This window comes from Etheostoma cragini, chromosome 15 (assembly GCF_013103735.1).
Source record: "Etheostoma cragini isolate CJK2018 chromosome 15, CSU_Ecrag_1.0, whole genome shotgun sequence".
NCBI classification, from domain to species: domain Eukaryota; kingdom Metazoa; phylum Chordata; class Actinopteri; order Perciformes; family Percidae; genus Etheostoma; species Etheostoma cragini.
In genome coordinates this window covers 12,750,623-12,773,261 of record NC_048421.1, presented here as the reverse complement: position 1 = coordinate 12,773,261, position 22,639 = coordinate 12,750,623, and the positions used below count along the sequence as shown (strand labels likewise).

Here is a 22,639-nt window from a genome sequence, read left to right as displayed (position 1 = left end):
ATTGCAAGCAGGGGTTGGATTGGCAAACAGGAAGTGATAGATTCTGGAGTAATTTATAGAGGGGAAGATCTGGAAGGGCCCAAGTGTCAGCCAGTCCAGAGGGGTGTACAGAATGTCTACAGTTTTGTTGGGAGAACTTGTTCAGCATGTAACATTTCATTTTTGATGTTATTATTGATATAGCCTGTAGTCATGTAGCCATAAAGGTTGGGAATGCTGAATTAACACAATAGGGTTTGATTGATTTCCAATTAACTTTGGTTTGTCTTGTAGGAGGGGCTTCTGCTATAAAGGAGAGAGGCTGACGCTCATCTAGAGATGAACGACTTGGGCCAGGAAGAGTGCAGTTGCTAGGGCCCAAACAGTCCGGGCCTGATTTAGTTTTTATTATTTTGTTTGATATTAGTTGGTGATAGTAATTTCAGTAGTTAGTATTTAGTTTTCATGTTTTGTTTATTTTTTTTATTGTTTTTTCAATAATTCATCCTGGCAATGCTGCATTACCTTGTGACTAATGAAGAAATAAATCAAGTCACCAGGTGGAAAACTCCAGAGTCCATTCCTCTTTCTTCCACTATGGGGCTAAACCTTACACTGCCCTACACATGTCATATTTTTGGAAAACTTTCTGCATGACAAGCAATTTCTGCGATACCTGCACACATCCAATAAGAGTTTTACAACATTGTGTTCTATTACTCATTGGAATTACATCCATTTACACAAAATTCAAACAACTTCAGAGTTATTTTCTCTATCAAATTTCTCCCAGATGGTGATTGCTAGCATGCAGTCACATGTATTCCTAAGGTTTAGTGGCATACGGTGCACAAGTAATTTCAGGCTGGTTTTTTTTACGACAGGCCTGGACAAGTAGTCCTGAGATGCTGAGGAAGTCCATCTTTCACAGTGTGAAGGGACTGAGGCCAGACAAGTGCAGTGTTGTTTACATGTATAAGTACTGTAGGAAATGTTTTTGAAAGGCGCTTTTCGTACCTGCTGTCCGTGTTAGCATACTTTAAGTTGGTGGGGGAGGATTTTCTGGGCAAAGTGTGTTTGTGTGTGTGTGTATTAGGTTTAACTACATTTGTGGGGGCCAAAAACCGTGAATACAGTATACTTATGGGGTCCTGACAGCTTTGTGGGGACAAAATGCTGGTCCCCACAACTTTAAAGGGCTGTTTGAGGAATAAGACTTGGTTTTAGGATCAGGGTTAGAATTAAGTTATGGTTAGGGTGAGGGTAAGGGATAAAGTTAGGCATTTAGGTTTGATGGTTAAGGTTAGGGTAAGGGGCTAGAGAATGCATTATGTCAATGGCTGGTCCCCACAAAGATAGTGAGACACACTTGTGTGTGTGTGTGTGTGTGTGTGTGTGTGTGTGGGGGGGGGGGGGGGGGGTGGAGTGAGGCGTGAAAGCTTTAGTACAGTAATGAAGTCATTATGCCAGTTTATTATAAAAGCAACAAGCCCCTTAACATGATCAATTGCCAATTTAGAATACTTTAACCATTATTTACCAATTATTTGCATTGCTTTTGAAGCAGATAAAAATGACAAAAACATGAACCACTCACCCATGAATACAGACAGATTGTAAAGCAAAAAGGTTTTCAAATTTGGACACTGGGATTGAGAAAAAAGATTCAACACAAGACAACATACAGATTTTTAAGATTATTTCTGTTTGTGTCCCTGAATTTCACTTTGGAGTCCATATTCATTAATACCAGCAACAAACAACAGAGTGTCGATGAAGCCCAGGGCCAATCTCTGATGTACAGTCTTAGAGTGGCACATCAAAACAGTAAAGTGGGAAAGACTTGGAGCCATCTTAAATGCAGTTTCTGCAGTTCCAAGTGTCTTACTGTCCCTTTGAATCGTAAAATGGTTTGAGCTCCCACATTTTTGTTTTTACAAATTTATTTAAGTTATTTTTTAGTTATTTAGTTAACCCCAGTATGCAGCACTGCTTTAGACACATCTTTAGTTTTCCATAAACAAAAGTAAATGAGCAACAAAAGGGCAAATAATGGATACTAATTGTTGAAAGTTTTGTTTTTGTTCTGTTAATTTCACAAAACTGTTGTTGTCTGGATACACCGCTTATCTATTCTGGAATAGCGGGGGAAAAGAGATGTGGCTTGTTTTTATTTCTTTGAGCAAATCACAGCAACTAAGCCCTGGATGCAGCAACGGTGCTCTTACAATATAGATAGGGGAGATGGCACAAGGAGAGGGACAGTCGATGTCAGGCTTTATTCGAGCATCCGTTGAGTTGAACTGCAAGCCTAGAGTAAGACTAGTTGCAGTTGATAGTCTGAGCCTGTTGTCCGTGATAAAAGTGTGAGCTTTTTTTATTGCGGCTAAAACAGGTCTTCCACGAAGGATATATTGGCCTTGGAAGCAAAAAGACATTGAGCTACCCTATTGAGATATGCCACAATCAAGGCAAGTAACCAGCTGCAAAAATACGCTGGTATTGAAAACTCAAAACATCTTTTAATTAACCACAATGTAAATATTAAATCACACAAAAGAAAACTACTCTCACTTAGCAAGTAAGATACTTAATCTACATAGTTATGCATAGTCTTGATTTGACAGGGGCTGGCGAGTCCACACATTCAGGGATGGGAGAAAAACATGGTTAATTGGCATTTCTTTAAACCCATCACAATCATCTTGGACGGGCCAAGGCGGCGCTCAGTTTTTCTACAATGGTAACATCTAATAAGGTCTTAAAGGTGAAACATGTGTATCTGTGTTTACTTGCTGAAACAAAATTACAATATATTTAATTCATATTTTGCTATTTGAAAGTGAAAAAAATACAAATCTTACCCATGCATTGATTAAGCTATTCAGTCCTCCATAATGAAACAACCTTTAACCATGAGATTGAAAGAGGTGTAAATTTTGCATTATGTTCTGCATCCAGCTTGCATCATGTCAAGACAGAGGGTCAAGTGTGATCTTGCCTTTTAGAGAAAGCTAAAGCCCAGGTGTGTGTAAAGAAAACACTTATGCAGAGAATGTTCAGCCTTGATGAAACTATTGTAAGGGAAGAGCAAAGGTTTTGCACAGAGCAGAACATTGAATACAAAACTGCTTTCAACAGTGTTTTGGTAGATTCCTATGAAATGGGACATCTATCTATCTATAAAATATAGGAACTCTGGCTGTCTGTCTGTATGCACGTGTGTGTGTGTGTGTGTTATGCGCATACCTCTAGAACCGTTAGCCCGATGGAATTCAAACTTGACAGGTGTTTTGCTACAGGCACAGGTAAGTCCAGTGCCAAATTTGACGTTATTTGGATTAGAAATGCAAAAGATATCATTAAATATACATCGGTAAAAGAAGCACACATTGTCTTTTGTCGCTCTAGCTGCTGGCCACACCCCTCTCACACTGCACACGTTAGCTACTTGATTGTTGATACACCAAACTTACTTTTCTTCACTTTCCTGAAACATGAGAGGAAAGCTGAAAGGAACATTGCAACTATTTTGTGTAATAAGATTAACAAAAGAAAGGCGGAATTTCCTAAAATAGAAAGGAATTTCTATTTTGTCATTTGCCAACACTAAATATCAAACAAAAGCCATGCAAAGACTTTATAGTATTAACTTGCTGTGGGCTGTAGCCTACATTCAACCATTCTAACCAGCAGCAGAGCATAGTGTAATCTCAGAGATTATTCCTTCACGGTTTGGGCTCCTTCTGTAATTTTGGGGTAGGCTAGGCCTACAATTTGGTTTTGATGAATTCTACAAGCAGCAATACCACAGGCCAAGCAATCCTCCCGTTTCAAACATTTTCAATGGACACTGCTCTAGTGTTAGTAATACAACGAACATTGAAAACCCCATCTCATAATGCTCTGTTATTTTAGAAAAAACTAACTTGTGTTCTTGGATTGATGAGGACGAGAAGAGGCTAGAGTTTCAATGAAGAATTAACAAAAGGTTTAATGAAACAGTATGATGAAAATGATATGACAAAGACAATAAAACACAAAACCTAATAACACTGCCAGCAGCGGACATGATCCATGCTTCTCCCCGATGGAGTAACATGAGACCAGTCCCAAATCATTCTCCATATCCCAATTATATTCCCTTCACCTCAAGGAGGTTATATTTTGCCTGGTGTATTTAAAACCATTGTCATTGGTCTTCCGTTGGCATGGCGACATGTAGGACATGTCTTGTTGGCTTCTTCGCTTTCCAATTAGGAAGGTATGGCTCTAAACTCAGCCACTTTGGGGTCGTCATATGTCAAAAGGTTCTATCATGTAAAATGAGAAACTCTCACAAAAATACAGGAATCAACATTCCATTTGTTTAACCTCGTCTAAGATACCAGGGGTTGGAGACAGAAGGTCACTTGCTCTGCAACAAAAGCTATAAACTATGTTAAATGCCAGACATGACCTGATCAACCACTTTTAGAAGGTTGAGTTGGTGGTAAGCAATGGAATGCTAAATAAGACTAGATCATTTTTGAATCAATCTGGCTGCAGAGTATTCATAAAAAAGAAATACATCCTATCCAGAACATTGTTTTTAACTTTTTAAAATACAACAGTTAACACACCTACAGAACCAGCAGCTCTGATATCCTGAAGGCATGCATTCAATGATAAAATGCACACTGGGAGCCAAATGTTGCAGATTTTGATCTCCAAATATGTTACCTAAATAGTCAGGATGTTCCTTTAAAACACAAAACGCATATGGAATTATGTTCACGTGGACCACGGCAGGGAGTTGATTAAATATGTATAGCCAGTAACCTAAGTGCATACTGTAAATCTCTACAACATCTTCATGAAAGGGAAGAGTGGGCTGAGCATCAAAATCACCTCGGAGGCGACCAGAATAGTCGCGGTGGTTTCAGAGACAGGACGCGTTGGACTTGTCTTTCAAAATCGACACGCAACAAGGAGAAGGAGAATAAAGACGAGCGTCAAATTATTCTTCTAGTATTCTTTTTAAGACAGTGGCATCAGTAATTGATCCAAATTACTAACTTCAAACTACTTGAGAAAAACTTGTTTAAAGTACGACTGACCCATTTCTTCATTTGGGAGCTGCTGTAATCCTGTTCCGCTTCAAGTTTCTTGCACAGTTCAGCAGCCTATGAAAAGGAATATTGCGATTTACGCGCAGTCGATGCCTTCGAGATCCACCCCTATCCTCAAATGCCAGTCTGTCTGACTTTGGAAACCTATTTGCCAGACTCCGAGCGCGGACCAAGAGAGGAGGAAGAGTCCGATGGAAAATCATGCAGCACTTTGAACCCATGGAGACATGGCACATAGGTTTCTCTCATCTACGAACAGGTTTAGCGCCAGATTCGCCTTTATATTTACTGTGTTACTGTCCTGCACCTATTTATGCTACAGTATTATTTTTTGTCGCAGCACAATCATGACACACCAGGGTTACGAGGGGAAAAGATGCCCACCGAGTAATAACGCTGGAGGGAAGAAACTTCTTGGAGAATTAAACAATTGCGCTCCGCTGGAAGTCAGGTCCGCTCTAGATGAGTCTGCAGCCCAGGGAGGATCAAGTAATCTCCGCGACCAAAGTAAAGCCTCTGCTTCGTCTGGTAGCCACTGGAGTGACACGAAGTTGAGTGGCATGAGTGTTGCGCAAAAATATGGGAATAAGAAGCTGCCTAATGCGTTAATAGTCGGTGTAAAGAAAGGAGGCACCCGGGCGGTGCTGGAGTTCATTCGGATCCATCCAGATGTGCGCGCACTGGGAACGGAACCGCACTTTTTCGACAGAAACTATGACAGAGGGCTTGACTGGTACAGGTGAGGAACAAATGAAGCAAGTATTACAAGAAAAACACGTATTCATTTGTATTTATTTATAGATGCATTTTCTTTGATATATTTGCTTTGATATTACTGCATAGATGCACTGTTTTATCTTTACTCCCTCAGCTCAGTGCAGTCAACCCTCTGTTCTGCTGGGTAGAGTGTCCAGGGTTAGGGTTTTAGGGATATGTCCAAATGTCCTCGTTTTCTGACGAGTATGAAGGCACTTTTCAGTCATATGATTGTTTTACAATTTAGCAGTGGCCTATACTGTAATTAAATGTAAGGGGCACAGTTAGCTGTTTACACACAGAGGCATTATGTGTATTATTGGGGGATCACATTTCCATAACCAAATGTAGACACACATATTTAAACAGCACACCACCACTAAGACCACAAGTTTGGTTCTACTTTTTAGTCAGTATGTTTTTTCTCACAGCTGCTGATGTTTGCTGTCAGCAGAGCTCCATGGTGCTGCACAGACAGCTCGGTTAGGGTAATGTAGGATCATCAACAATTATCGTCAACAGCACAGATGACACAGGCCGCCCCCCTTGTTACCAGCCAAATGAAATGGGCTACATGTTCTTGCATTGGTTGGTAAAGGAACAGGTGCACGAGCCTAAAGCATCAGTCCCTCTCCACCGCTGTCCCTCTACCTTGCTCTGAAACTTCTTCACACATTTTTCTATTTAGATGGCCACTGAAATCTAATCTGAAGACAAAGCATCTTCTTTTTTCATGTTCTTTCAAACAAACATTTAAGCAGCAAAATGTAAGTTTCTTCTCAAAAAGAAATATGATTGCCAGTGATTTACGCAGTGACTCAAATTGTTGCAGCCAAGTCTGCAAATGTCTTCCAAAAAGGCTTGATGGTGTTGTGTTACAGTATGTCTAATTGTTAGAGTTGCCTGCAGATTTCCACTCACATAGCCACCATTGTGTCAGGAACAAAACAAAGAGCAATTCTTCCATCAGTTTGATTCTAATTGTTCCTAAGGTCTCATTTTAGAAAAGTAAATCAAACTGTTTTCTAAAGTGAAAGTCCTGTAGCGCTGAAAATATGCAATTACAACTTAAAGTAAAAGGTTTGGATTTGATCATTATTTTACATTTGCGACTCACACATAGAAAAAGATTTATCTTGATAAATTAATCAATCAATTTAAATAAAAATCCAGCCTGTACAATATTATCTTAGTTAACTCAAAAGCCACACCCCTGAAAAGAGAATCATCATCAGTCATTTTCATCTTCAATCTAATAAACCACAGACTGAGATGTAACAACAATGCCTTAATGTATGAGACAAAACCACTTGAGAGTCCCCTGGTCAAAAGTTAAAAAGCAACTTGTGTCCCAAAATGTGCATGTTTATTAAGGTCACCTTTTAATTGCAATTTTTGATATAAATCTAAATTTGTCCATCTATTCCACTTGGTTTAAAGGTACACTGGGACGTCATTTTTTTTTGAATGCACCGGATTGAGCTTTTTAACCATAAAGTAAAACCTGCTAAGGGGGAAGTGGTTAAACATCTGAACAGTATGCAGACAGAAACAACTGGGGGGAATTCTTCTGTCTCTCATTGTCCTGCCCCAACCGATAATTCAATGCGCTAGCAACTTTCTTTCTTTACCTCACGTAAACGCACAGGTTTGGGATTTACAGAAGTACGATTTTTTTTTTTTCACGTCACTCTAAATTAAAGCTTTTATTTTAATTTAAAGATAAATTTAGGTTACACGCTGATATGATGCCACAATTTCAAAGCCGAAATATTGCAAACTTTTTGATAAACGGACAGTTCATACATTCAAGATACTTAAAACTATAGTGAGTAGTTTCTGATAAAATTCTGTATTACGTGATATCAACACCACTGCCACTGCATCCACATGACACAAGCCTTTCGCAATCGTGCACGCGCCCCCACCCCTCCTCCACACAGTTTTCTAGTAGCCAAGGAGGACATGGAGGATTAAAAGAAAAAACATGGTGGACTCTTTCGAAGAGCTAATTACCTTAACTCAAGTTTCTGCGTGCAAAAGTCACCGGGTGACACCATGTTCTAAACATAACTACAGTATACTGAGAAATACAGAGAGTTTTGTGGAGCTCCTAGTGTTAATTAGCTTTGTATCAACTTATTTGACAATGCTTTGAATATAACTGATGTTTATTAATTTTAAAAAAGTTAAGCGCTAAAGCTTTAAACAATACCATGGATACATAGGCTGGTTTATCTCAGGCTAAAGCAGCTGTTTTTCAACTTGGTGAGTGACTGAGTGATGGTCATTGTGTTTGACTCGCTCTCAGTGATTATCTGTCACAATGTTTGGGTTGTTGGCAGCACATCACATGAAGTATCTTTCCATTTTGATTAACTGTCACATTTGTCTCTATAGCAAATAACACAATGTACTTGTACGTTCTACACATGTTGCTCTGCTTTGTGTTAGTAGTTGGCCTTTCTATCTGTGTGTTAAGTGTTGTAAACTATAGATATTTTTATTATTAATTAATCAGTTATCTTTTAAATTGATCTCATTTTTTGGTGTGTGAAACCTAAAATAAGGTTGTGAACTCGCCCACACTATCAATCAAATCAGAAACCTTTAATCTTTGTTAAAAAACATACATAAATGAGACGTGAAGTGTAGCTTCAGTTACACAAAATGCAATAGAAAACTATAATAAGGAAGTCCTGGTAAAAAGTATGAAATAAGTGATGGAATAGGGGACCCATAAGTAAAAAAAAGAACTTTCCTTTACAAACTAGAAGTCTCTGCTGTTTATGCCAAAGTCCTAACCAAATGTCCTACCCAAAAGTCCCACCATACATTAAAAATATAACTTAGCGATATAAATAGTAAATTGTAACATATATGTTTGCCTCCCTTTTAGGTGCATTGAGAAAAAAATTAGTCATCCTTCGATTTGCTGTGTTCATAGCAACTCTCTAGCATCACATGGTAACTCTACGGCTGTTAACTGCTAACATTAAAAGGTTCGTTGTTGATCTCCACTTTAGGCAAACATTTCTTTCTAGTGTGTTATGACCATCATAGCCTTGCAGGCCTGCTACTTGATAAATTAATCCAATAATTAAATCATTACTAAGATGCCAATGATTCATTTTAGGGTAATTTGACTAATTGGGCAATGTGGGCATGAAAGTTTATTCTTGACCTTTTGATCAGTAGGTGTGACAAAATAATCTTCATTTAACAGCTTTTTCAACACAGACCGTCTTATGTTCGTCATCACTGAATGCACGTTGCCACATAACAAGATAATTAATGGATTATTTACAGCATCAATTTATCTTTAAAAACACTTAAACCTCTACTCACTTTTGACAAACCTGGTTTTTCTTGTCAGTTATTCTTATTAGCTAAATTTTTGTTGAACAAACAGAAATATACAACATGTGACACCAACTTAACTCGTTTCAGTTTCAGTGCACTGGCCAGTTGTTTTGCACAGACTGTCATAATTATGTTAAGCGTGTGACAGATCATTTAGGCTCTGAAGGAAAATGGTGCAGTGTTCATTACTGTGCCCCCTGAACAGAACACACACATGGCCTCATTTATTTTAATGCAAGGGTCTTCACATAACCATACAATACCTGATAAAACAGACGTTTCACTGCCACCAATTCCCTTGCACTTCTCTCTCTACTTTTTCCATCCTCCACAGAATCAGAAAGATCAAACAAAAACACGTCGCTATACACCATCAAGACTTAAAAGGGCATCTCAGCTCTATTGATTTCACAGGAGTCAGAAGCACTTCCAGTAGATTCCCTGAGGAGGGTTGGAAATGTATGATAGGCTGCAGCAACAACTATTCTCCAGGTCCACATTAATTGGCTCGGGGAGGCAGGAAACTCTGGAACAGTATCATGAGAAAGGTTGATGAGGACAGAAAGTTAGATGGTTCTCATTTAACACAGAAAACTGCACATTAAAGAGCAAGGGATCGTAAGGAAGGCATATCTCTGCATTATTAATGAGCTGTCCTCATTCCAGTGCAGCTCAGAGACATATAGTGGTTAACATTAATAAAAAAAGCAACTCTTTTCTGAGATGTTTCCCCAATGAGACTAGTCTGAAACACAGAGAAATTCCGCTAATAGAATAATTCCGGAAATATTGTGATAATGCATACATTATGGATCAATCACATGCTAGAGCTTTAGTGTACTGTATGCAGTTAAACAACAAACATTGTTAATCTGGAAACTTCGATGGTGTGGAGAGTCGGGTATTTTGATATAATACAATAAGCTTGCACACAACTTGCACCACTTGCTTATTAGCCATGAATTGGTCCAGGTTCATCTCAACAACTACTAGACGATTTTCTATGAACTTGATAATTATGGTCCCCAGAGGATGTATCACAGTGACTCAAGTGATCGATTACTTGACTTTTTCTTATGCACCATCATGAGGTTCACATTTGTGGCTTTGACTGAAATGTCTTTACAACTATGAATTGTAATACTTTTGGTAATCCATTAACTTTACCGTTGTGTCAGTAACATGTCAAATGTTTGGGTCTAAAACTGGTTTATGACTCAATGCACACAAACAAATGGCATTCTCATCGGCCACAGCTGTACTTATGTACTATATGTTAAGTAGTCAATGTTGGCATGTAAACATGCTGAACTAAGATTAGCATGGTAATCCGTGTACCTCCTTTTATCAGCAAGCATGTAGTTCACAATGGTGATTTAGTACAACCTCACAGAGCCACTTGCGTGGCTGAAGATTACAATTGTTGTAACAATATTGTTTAAAAATATTTTGAAGTAGTGTCTAGTTGTAGCGATACAGTCCGCAAGGGTGGGGACCCCGTGTGGTCCTCACTATCGCTGTTGATCACAGTTTGAATGGGTTGAATGGTTGCAAATTATTCCTTTAAATTAAAAGAAATGAGTTGCACTACCAAACTACCAAAACCATGTGTAACAAAATCACATTTATAAACTGCTAATTTAAAACAGTTAATGTGTTTTGACAAAAACACAATGCCACCTGGAAACATTTTAATAAGCATATAATGTGAATTTGCTAAATGTTTGTACTGTACCTATCTGCCGACACCACATTTAATTCCCCTGTATTATCCTCTGTCAACTACAGAATAATTGACAAGGTAATGTGGTTATTCAAAGATCTTTAGATATGAGAAAGATGCAGGTCATGATGAAATAGCAAAAGAAATCAAGAATTATTTGAAAGGCAAGCCATGCTGAGTATATCCTGAACCACACACATTACTCTGGATGTAAACCCCAGTCTCCTGTGTCAAAGTCCTCCGCTTCGTACAACCATCATCTGCCCCAAACTCCTCTGCAGCACAAAACCATTACACCACCAGGACTGGAAAAATACATTCCAACTGAATACAAGCGAGACAGCATTTATTGGGCTTTTACTTGAAAAAACATGTAGCAAAACATTCGTTTTAGGTTTTTACAAAGTCATTAGTGACATGTTGTAATTTTGTGCGTTAAAAAAAATGCATTGTCAAGTAATGAATGATTGACAAATCTGGTTAGTCACATAATCACTCTTGACAATAAACTGTAATTTAGGCTTCACAAGTCCCTGAAACAAGTGATACTTTAGCATTCTGGAGACATTGTGCTTCTGGAAATATCCAGCAGTCAGCAATCCTTCCACCCTTGGCAAACCCAGTGCGTCCCCACTGACCAGGGTTCAAATTCTCTCTGAGCCTTCACTCATTTTGGTCCCCTGTTCCGTCTCTTTTTGTACTTTCCTACTATCTAAGTCAAGAGTAAAAGTACTTTATATAATGTTGCTTTGCATAAAGTTATCAATTAAATTCAGCAGCCCTACAGCTGTCATTTCACCCAAAAATACAAAAAATAAGCAGAAAATCTCATCTGAGAATGTGCAGTTTTGGATTTCAGAGGCTGTTGATGGTCTTCATTTTAGTGGATACTTTCCTGTGCCACATGGTAATGTGACAACTCGTAGCTCAGCTCAATTCAACCTGTTATTGTTCAGGAGAGCAAGTGTCAATCATTTCCCTCTGCAGACCAAACCATGAATAATTATTATTTCAAGGAAAACACAAGTCTGGTGTTGAAATGACAGCGATTAAATAGGATTTGGTTCAAGGTCAGATACATTATGCAATCTATTTTCCAGTATTTCAGGACTGTAGTGTCTTTCTATGAAAATGTTTTGATTCTATTATGTGGCTGAGGATAGGCCAGGAATTCTCTACTGCAAGAAATCTTGCTCAGTCAGTCTGCTATATTCAAACAATTTGTCTTCTATTAAATTAGAAAAATAGATGCTTGATTCTCAGTGCTGAATTGTTATTCACCTTAGTTCCTCTCCTAACGGATTTGGCCGCAGTATTGTCGAATTATTCAGGACTGCTCTGTGTTAACTCTTAATACACTTTCAAGGCAGCAGGCCTCTGTTGCTAGTGATTCATCGTAAGATGTCATCACAGCTGTAATCTACGAAAGTGATACTTTTATAATGAAGCAGCCTCTCCAGTGGATCTATGCTGTATCAAGAAAAGAGGAAGATGGCATTTTTAGGAAGTGTAGCAGCACAGACATTATGAGAGTCACGCAGCACAAGAACATTTTCTCTGCACAGTCTACCTGACTCATACAAACTGTTAATGGGTTTGGATGGCAGGGAAGCAAATCTCTGCGTGGTATTGCCTTTTCAGGATATTTCAGGACAAATGGTTTGTATGAAACACAATTTCCCCAAGTCAGTTTCTAAAAGAATGGAAAGGAAGATTGCAAACAGATTTGACACCCTCATATCAGCATTTATAAAAGAAAAATATTAAAATGTTAAATCATTCATGCAAAAGTTCACAATAGGACATTGCTGCAACAAAGACAAGACAAAAACCCAATACATAAAATCACCAATTGAAAACTATACTGTGTCGTGTCCGACTAAAGCAATCACCCTGAATCTGCTATGACAGGCTCACAAGACCGTCCACACCTCAAATACTCATTTAATAGGATTTGTTCACTAACTTGACCAAAATACATTGATATGTTAGTCCAACATTGCATGGTATTTGCATTCTTATGTGTGTGTGCGCACATTAATTTGCTGTTCCCTTTTGATAGCGCTGTTGCATGTTTTTGAGTAGCTCTAATTAAGTCTGAAGATAACGATACAAGCAATTACAATAATTAAATTATTGTGTGTTGGATATTATTTGACTAAGCAGTACCTCTGATAAAAGTTTTAATCTATTTCTGCTAGGAAAGGTCACCTTTTTGTTTCTAACCAAAGCTTTTTTATGTATTGCCAAGGACCGTGACCATTATTAGTCTGCATGCTGTTAACTGTGATAACACACAGGCAGGCAGAGCCCAGGAGATCTTTTCTTATAATTTACTGTGTAACGGTTTTGTTGTTAAGTTACTCTAGAGACCAAACAAACACAGCATATGTAATGGCTACTTTGATTTGGGCTTGATTTGGGCTCGTCCGTGGTCAGCCTGTGAGCCTGGATATTGTTCAATGGGCAGGGTTCATTATTCGTCTTTGTAATGACAAACATTTGTTGTCCAGCAGGAGGGAAAGGCCATTCTATAAATCTCTACTCCTGCCACTGCAGAAACACTTTACGTTGTGAATAATGGTTTCTAAGATAAATCAGATCAGTGTTCTCTAAAAATCCATTAACTCATTCAACTGTTTTGTTAGTAATAGTGTGTTGCCACAATTTGCCTTGATTAATTACAAGTGATAGGAAGGATTATGTAAATTATGTTTAGCACTGGTTAGTTTCCAGTTGGATTTTTGGATGTTTGTAGGTGGGAATTGTGAAAACATGAATGAACTTTTGAAAGGTTGACAGTTTGTTCCGACAGACATTGCGGAGGTGATAACAGTTGATGCATATGACAATACAATTAATCAGATGTAAAAAAAAAAAAAAGTGTTTAAGAGAAATGTACTGGTTATTTTTGTTTGTTGCTTCGTAAGAGACTTTTTGCATGTGTAGCTATGTTGCATGACAATTTTTATATTTGTGCTGCAAACATTTACTGAGAATTTACTGACACTGTTTTAAAAAATAGAGAAATTAAACAATTTAAGTTCTCTGTTTAACGTTCATACCACAGTGGAAAATACATTCATTGATCGTTCACAAGGAGAAGATTCAAAGGTGACCTTTACTTGTTCTGATGGTCTGCATCCCTGATTAACCTGCATTGCTCTTTGGAAGTTTAAGTTGTTCAACATGACAATTGTCTGGACCTGAAGAGTCCACTTTTTCTGCATTGTCTTTAGACAATGAAACAAATCATGCACATGCTGTAGGGGAAACAGCAATTTGCAGCTTTTTTATTTATACACATGCAGTGTCACATACAGGCGTGGATTTTAACAGTCTGCAGTCTGTACTGTAATACAGCCAAATAGCTTTTAGCATCCAAATTAGTTTGTGAGTGAGAGTTTCTACTTGTTACTATTCTACTGGTATGGTGGATTGAAGTTTAGTTAGCTTTTGCTTTGGCAGCCATAGTGGTGTAAGGAGGGTCTGTTTATCTGTCAATTGTTAACTGCGATTCAAACAAAGGGAGATTTTGATAGCTACTGGCCATTTCTCTGAAAAAAATGTAATAGATATAATTCCATTACTAGACATTACAAATGTTATTGAAAAAAATTGATCAAATTCTAATAATTAAAAAAAGTAATATCGCTGGGGTTTGTGACACAGACAAATGTATTTACCATTGGATAGCCACTCCTCTTTAATAACTGTTTGGGAAAAGGAACTGACTGTGGTGGTGACATGTGTATGAATATGTGCGTTCAAAAAGTTCCATTTACTTTCACGTCAATTCTTTGAGTGTCTGTCATATCACCTTAATGTTATAATAACCCTTCTTTACACTTTTAATGATAATTGATCCCAGTGGTGCAGCTGGCTTCTTATTTTCTATTTTTTTTCACACCCTTATTTCTTGATGTCTATATCAGTCACCTCAGTGCTGTATAATTTAAATGTAATTTATCCGGTGCTAAGACTCACAGCTGTAAAAATCAATAACTCAAGGTAAGTTAGCACATGTTGCATCTTACCTTGACAGACACCCTTAACAAATCCAATCATATTTATTGACCCCTTAATGTTTACTTAAGCACCATCAACAGGCCAAAAATCAAAATGTATGGATGAATTATCAAAAAATATAATGGCCAGGTTGCCATAAACATGCTGAGCATATTCATGCTCCTCAGAGAACGGACCCCTTCTAGTTGGACACTGTGTCATTCCCTCCTGTGCCACCTTCAGTAGTCACTGTCTGCACAGGTCAACTAGTGATTTACTGTAGCTGGGGTAGGACTATCAGCATCTCATGCAGCCCTCTGATAGTGCTTTTACTGATGTCACTGCTCATGTTGAGCCAGATACTAATTAAAGCACAAAAGTCTGCTACACCATGGGTTGCAGCACAGCATTGCACAATGGAGAACTTGATGCATTCAGACAAAAACTAACCAAAGGTGCAGGCCAGCCGGGTGGTTTCAAACTCAAAGCCAAATTAATATCTGCCTGAGCACTGTGTTCAACACCATGTTTTAACGAGGTTTTCTCTTGACCTACGTGAACTGTGAGGGCAGACCCTGTAGGCTTGAAAGTTCTCATCCCGACTGGTTCAGCAAGTACAAAATACTGAAATGTTCAGTGTGTTGAACACCAAAAATGAGTGACTGAACCTTCAGGGCCCTAAGAGAAGTCAAATCCTAAGTATAATAGAACAACTTAGCAATTTACAGATATTAACTGGCAAACGTCAAAGCAATCATTACAGGGGATTAGTTTACAGCTATAAATGAATTGCTATTAGCTTTAGGTATAAATAAGAGTAATAGGGTAGGATTAAGATGTTCTCACAATAAAACTGCATGCTGCAGGAGAATAGTGTGTTGTGTACTCTGAAATAAAGACATCCATGTTTGTGGCATATTCCTCCACTGCCTCCACTGCACCAACAGAGATAAATTGTTCAACAAGATAGCCAGCAGGCTCTTTCAGGGTCATTACAATATGCAGGCAAGCTTTCAGTACACCCCAGGTCATTAATGAGTGGCAATGACTGGCATGCTTTCCACCGTTGACCTTAACTACCTGAAGATAAGAGCTCCAGAAGGATGCTTGTCTTTGTATGTTCTTTCTCTTCTCTCATGGAGTGGATAATGAAGCTAATTTAAAACATTTTATCAAATCGGTACTGTTGGCATATGGAATGTAAGTGTATTTAAAATTGACAGAGTGTTTATCAATGCCCACATTTTAGTTAAAAAGCCATATATATTTAATAATGAATGCATGCATCTAAATAGGTTTGTTTAATTTGAGTGTTTTCTTCATCTTACATAGACATAGCTATATCTTTACATTATTCTGTGATACACACTCTAATATACTGTAAACTCTCCCTATCACGAGAAGACCCAAATAAAACCTTCACAATAAAAGAAACACCATGCATATACCAATTAGTGACTGCCTTAACACATTTTCAGTGACTTCCTGTTTTGTTCAAACAGATGGTGCAGCTCCTCGCTGTTAGATTTTTTTGGTTAAGATGCAAAAAAGGGTTTTTGGCCTTACATACAGTAAGAAATGACCAAATTTACGTCACAGTATAGACATTGAAATAATATTCCGAAAAGCAAAACTTATACTTGAGGGTTTATTTATAACCCTGCCGGATTCATATTAACCAGCCAAGACCCTGTCTATTATGTTGGTTAACTGCTGTAGTATTTACAATGAAATATCATACTAACCTTTATAATATGTTGTTGAAGTCAGAAATACTTTATTGATCCCCGAAAGGAAATTCAGTAATTCTGTAAGTCAATGTTAAATTCAAATTCAAGTAAAATGCGTTGCAGAAATAACCAACAAGAATTGTGCAATGAGAGCACTGAAAGCAATGCTGGAGCATCCAGCAACAAAATCGTTTTCAACCCTCACCTCTCACTTGATAAGGAACAGGTCGCATTTACAATATCGAGCTGATCTCCAACACCTGAGTTCATTTTCCCAGAGTGATTAAAATGTCACAGTCAAGCCTGTAATGCATTTCATGAAGAATTGGGACAAATACTGTAAATTACCAAAAAAGAATTTATTTAGCATTGACTCTGAGTGAAAAGGAGGTAATCAATCACCTTTACTCAAATGTCACTTAATTAAGGTTTGTGTCCCAAAGCAAAAGCAAAGCAAGCTGTTTATATAAATGTGCATGTTACAGGTTGTTTCTACTCACACATGCATACTGATGATAAAGAAAAAGGTTTGAAACAACAGTTATTTATTACCAGGAACAATTACATTGGTTTTACAATCACGTAGATTTTCTAACTGCAAGTAATCATTACCAAGAGAGGACAGAACAGCTTTGGGTGAAAGAACCCCCTGCCATAAAGATCATCAATTTTTATATTTAACTTTCAGATCCTGTGTGGGTAATGCTGATTGTTTCTTGGAGGCATGGGGGGAGGAAATCCTGGTTGGTTCAGACACCTGCCTCAGGTATCACATGTTCCCCTTCTGGCCTGATTCCCGCTATCTCAGTAATGAGCAGATACATAAATAAGGCTGCTGCTGCTGCCGGGTGTGTTTGAGTGAGCTGAGAAAATGATTTATCAAAATATAATGAATCTCTACTTGTCCCTTGCATTCTGTTTGTAATATCACACATGGCCATTAAAGGTTAATATGCGGCCATTACAATCAGTTGCAGCAGAGCTGGCACATGTGTTGGATGATAATTTTGTTATAACCCGATAATTGAAAACACAATTGTAGTTCAAAACAATTTTCCCCATTAACATAACTCCAGGACTGATTACTTGGAACGTATTGGTCCAGGCTTCTCGCACTGACATAAAAGCATACCTAGAAATAGCCCTGATTTTAATAAAAAATAAAGACTAACATCCTTTGATCATTGGGTTGTACATTGACTGCAGTTACTGCTAGTTAAGCAATCATTTGAAGAGACAACAGAGCAACACATAGGCTGTAGGAATCAGTTTAATGAGCCACAGGGCCAAGATTAAAGTCACACATGTAGTTAGAGGATTTCTGTTTCCATCTAATGTTGTCTGAACACAAACTGAAGATGCAATTAAAGTTGGTAACAACTTGCTGAGGGTTTTGAGGCAAACGACTCTAAGCACAAGATACTACTGTAGTGAGGATTTGTTTGTCCATCAATGGCAATCGTCTAAGAAGACTGCATACGTTTATTGTGAATCAGTAACAGTAACTATTTTTACTGACAGTTTCACATTCACAACCCAAACCCTGTGTATACCTGGATACTACGTCTGATCACCTGCCTTTAAATTTATATACAGATTATTGTTATCTTCATTACGGACCCATTGTGATTGTTTCTTAACATGCAGAGTATGTGTCATTCTAGAGGATTTCTTTTGTCATTTAATCTGGAGGAATTGTTGGACACAGAGATGAGCAAAGGAATATGTTAGCTGCTTTGAGGGGAACTGTGCTAACAAGGCTAATGTTACGTATACTGAAGGTAATCGATTTAAGCATCAAAGTTTTCTATGTCTTAGTCTGAGCTTGTCTACCCCTGTCAGTCACGTCACACTTGTCTTGCACGTCGTGATCGTCCCTCAATGAGCCAGGAATAATGCTGTTGTATGAGCCATGGATAGATTAAGGAGAACTGTGTTTACAGATGGAGCCCCATTCATTCCTTTAATAGTTGCATACGTCTCCATCCTCATGCTTTTGTCTTTGAGCCCATAGAGCATGTGGTCTACTTCTCCAGCCAAGCCAGTTGAGAGCACACACGCCCCAGACTTACGCCGGCCGAGCCATCTGTCTTCCTGTTAGCTCCCCACACACAATTGCGATTAAATAATTTAATTATACCTCTCTTCTAGACATTACAAATGTTATTGTAAAAAAATGGATCAAATTCTAATAATAAAAAAAGTAATATCGCCGGGGTTTGTGACACAGACAAATGTATTCACCATTGGATAGCCACTCCTCTTTAGTAACTGCGTGATCCAAATGAAATGTTAGCAGGAACTGAATGTGGTGGTGACATGTGTATGAATATGTGCGTTCAAAAAGTTCCATTTAATTTCAAGTCAATTCTTTGAGTGTCTGTCACATCACCTTAATGTTATTAGAACCCTTCTTTACACTTTTAATGATAATTGATCCCAGTGCTGCAGCTGGCTTCTTATTTTTTTTTTTTCACACCCTTGTTTCTTCTTGTCTATATCAGTCACCTCAGTGCTGTATAATTTCAATGTAATTTATCCGGTGCTAAGACTCACAGCTGTAAAAATCAATAACTCAAGGTAAGTTAGCACATGTTGCATCTTCCTCTGACAGACAGGATCACTTGGAGTTTTATATTGTGTAACCAAACAAAACAACCAGTGTGGCTTTTTTGAACTCCTTATTGCCAGTATCATCATGCTATGGTCAACAGGAGGTACATAGTATGGTCAACAACAGGCAGCTATATCTATTAGTAAGCAGAACCATCTGCAACCTTTCACTTCATCTGTTCACTTTGTCAGCCCAGTTTTGCGAAGTGACAAGTTGCAGTTTTAAACCAGCACGTAGCGGGTCTTCTCATCTACACAATCTTCATATCTGAGCATGTGGCACACATCCAAAGATGGCCCCTCCTGGAAAATGGCTGCAAGTCTTTTAGTGTGTAGCAAAGCTGTTTGCTTGAAAAGGTGCTGTTCTCATAAAAGATTAATAGTTGCTTAGTCGCCCAGGGGTACCCAGGCCAACAACTCAGGATTCATAAATAAAAGTGAAAGGATCAATATTTTCAAGACTTAAGAGGTAACCTATGGCCACCCCTACCTCGAGAAAGAAAGCTTTGAGAAAGGTTAGGTTTTAATCGAAGGCTTCCCCCAGTAATAATAAAGAAAGTGTGTGGTATTTAATCATCAGAACTGTGTGGTAACGTACCCGAAATCCAGAAACCATTGCACATGCTGTGAAATAGAGCAATTCAAGCTCTATGTCTTCTGTAATCATAAAAGAAAAAAACATTTTAACATGACCATTTTGTAATTATACTCACAAAACTGCAGAGTTATTGTGCACAGCCTTTTTTTTTATTATTTACAGGAAACAGGGAACAACATGTGGATGAATTGTGGCCGAGGAAATCCTTGTCTCAACAGCCAACATCAGATGCCCATTAATCAAGTTTTTTTGAAGCAAAGTGCCAAAGCAGAATGACATACACTGAGGAGAAAAAAACTCACATGATTAATATGACAAATACAAACATTTGCTTGAAGTTTGAAAAGCCATTATCTTGGCAACATGATCATGGCAATTATGATGAAAATCTACCAACTACATTTGCATTGTGTTCATTTCCACATGTATTAGCTGGATGATATCCCCATATTTTGATATACTCTAAAAAAAACATATCTCAATACAAAGGTTGTCAGTATTCATGATACAAGTAAGGATTCATGTTCGCTTCTCTCTGAATTCTACTGTACAATTTTACTTCCTACTGTCATCCATCCAACAGAAAAGATGTGGAAATGGTGCTAAACAGGAAAATATCAACTCTTGCTGACTCATTCATGTGTGTTCTTTTCTTTTATTTCTCTCCCAAGGGGACTAATGCCAAGAACACTAGACAGCCAGATCACATTAGAGAAGACACCCAGCTACTTTGTCACCAGAGAAGCACCCAGACGCATCTCTAGTATGTCCCATGAGACCAAGCTGATTGTTGTGGTGCGTAACCCAGTCACAAGAGCCATCTCTGACTATACACAGACTCTTACCAAAAAGCCCGACATCCCTACGTTTGAAGAGCTGGCCTTTAAGAACATTAGTCTGGGTCTCGTTGACACTTCCTGGAACGCAATTCGGATCGGGATGTACATTCTGCACCTGGAGAACTGGCTGCAGTACTTTCGCCTGTCGCAAATGCACTTTGTGAGCGGGGAACGACTAATCACGGATCCGGCAGGGGAAATGGGCCGTGTTCAGGACTTTCTAGGACTGAAACGAATAATCACGGACAAGCACTTCTACTTTAACCGAACCAAAGGCTTCCCCTGTCTGAAGAAGCCGGAGAGCAGCAGCCAGCCACGCTGCCTTGGCAAATCCAAGGGCAGGACTCATGTACAGATTGAACAGGAGGTCATAGAGCAGCTGCAAGAGTTTTATAGGCCATTCAATATCAAATTCTTTGAAACTGTAGGGCAAGACTTCAAGTGGGATTGATTGTGCCATACAGAAACGGTGCTGTTTAAAAAAAAATGGCTACCCTTTGGAGAGAAATATAAATGAGGATATCGTTAGCTTAATGTTTAGATGACAAGTTTATTGAGCTATGTAATACCATGACACAATTAATATAGAAAAATACACAACTCATTTTAATGTAATCACATAAATGGTTTCACAATGTGCTGGGTTTGGTCATTCTGATGTGCCATTTCATATTCACAGTATATACAAAGACCAAGTTTCTTTATAACACCCAAATGAATTCAACAACAGGCAACCAGCAATTCATTGACCAAGCCTTTAACCAACAACCATAACAATGCCTTTCTGTCATTTAGTAACACCAGACCTACATTAATGACTTTGTTTAAATATTCTAAATAAAAAACAACCAACTTTACTGTTGAAATGAGATGTCGACATGAAATTGCAGTGAAATAGTAAAATAAAAATCCGCCTGTCAAATATCTTGCAGTGAAATTCATCACCTTACTGTGGAAAAAAGCTCATGGACAACAATGATAGATTAAGTGAATATGTGTGCTGTAACTGTACTGAGAAGAAGAAGTAGCAGCTATATTGAAACAGATGAAATAGCAATGGTAAAGGTTTACCTTTAAACTTCAGCTCTTTATGTGTCAGTATGTTTGTTGTGATCATCGAAATAAAAGACACAAGTCTTAAATTCAAGTATTTATTTAATATACTTTCTGGTTTTCTTGCCACATGAATAAAAATAGTGTTTTGTTCTCATTGTGTCCAGTAAGAGTATAAAAGCACATGTTTTCCTTATATTTGTGGTATTTTCTTGTCCTCCTTATATTTATCAGTATCCGATTTAATATATCATGTACACCACACTAATTGTGAGGTTTCCATTACAAAGACTAAACACCCCTAATGCCTGTCTCTGTACAGGCAACTAATGCATAACCTGATGAGTCATACTAAACATGCACCAGCTGTAAAGCCCTGTTCACACATGACTACAATAACATATGATCTTTAAGTGATTTAGTGCATGGCATTCACTGACCAAATTTCAAAGAACATACCAGTACAAAGAAGTTTATATTGACCCTGTTAAAGGATAAAATGTTTCTCACCAAATGCTGCTATGCATGTCAGTGATCTTATTAACTTTCAAGATTCCTCTTTTGATAGATGTGGTCGTGCTCTTTCTGAATGGGTCCCCATGCTAAACAGTTAGATTAACCTCCTGAATTTGCACCCTGAAGCCAATCAGAGTTGTCATTTACAATTTCCACTGAAGCCCCTGAAAGTCACAACACACAAGAGGAGGATGTCGCAGAAACCCAAGGAATATGTGCAAAATCTAATAACAATACAATAAAACTCCAAATAAATGATATGTAAATGTACGCTGGATGTATCTGTGTTCTGTGAAATATGGCAGCAAATGCAGGTGTTGGATTAATACAGGATTAAGAACAGAGGCAAC

General features: G+C 38.1%; 1 protein-coding gene across 1 annotated transcript; it reads left to right on the top strand.

The window, feature by feature from the left end:
• The first annotated feature begins 4,961 nt into the window (after window positions 1-4,961).
• Window positions 4,962-21,862, top strand: hs3st2 (heparan sulfate (glucosamine) 3-O-sulfotransferase 2). The gene is made up of 2 exons (XM_034895156.1): window positions 4,962-5,829; window positions 20,553-21,862. Exons 1-2 carry the CDS (start codon window positions 5,318-5,320, stop codon window positions 21,169-21,171), a joined length of 1,131 nt encoding a protein of 376 aa, XP_034751047.1. The 5' UTR covers window positions 4,962-5,317; the 3' UTR covers window positions 21,172-21,862.
• Window positions 21,863-22,639: the final 777 nt, after the last annotated feature.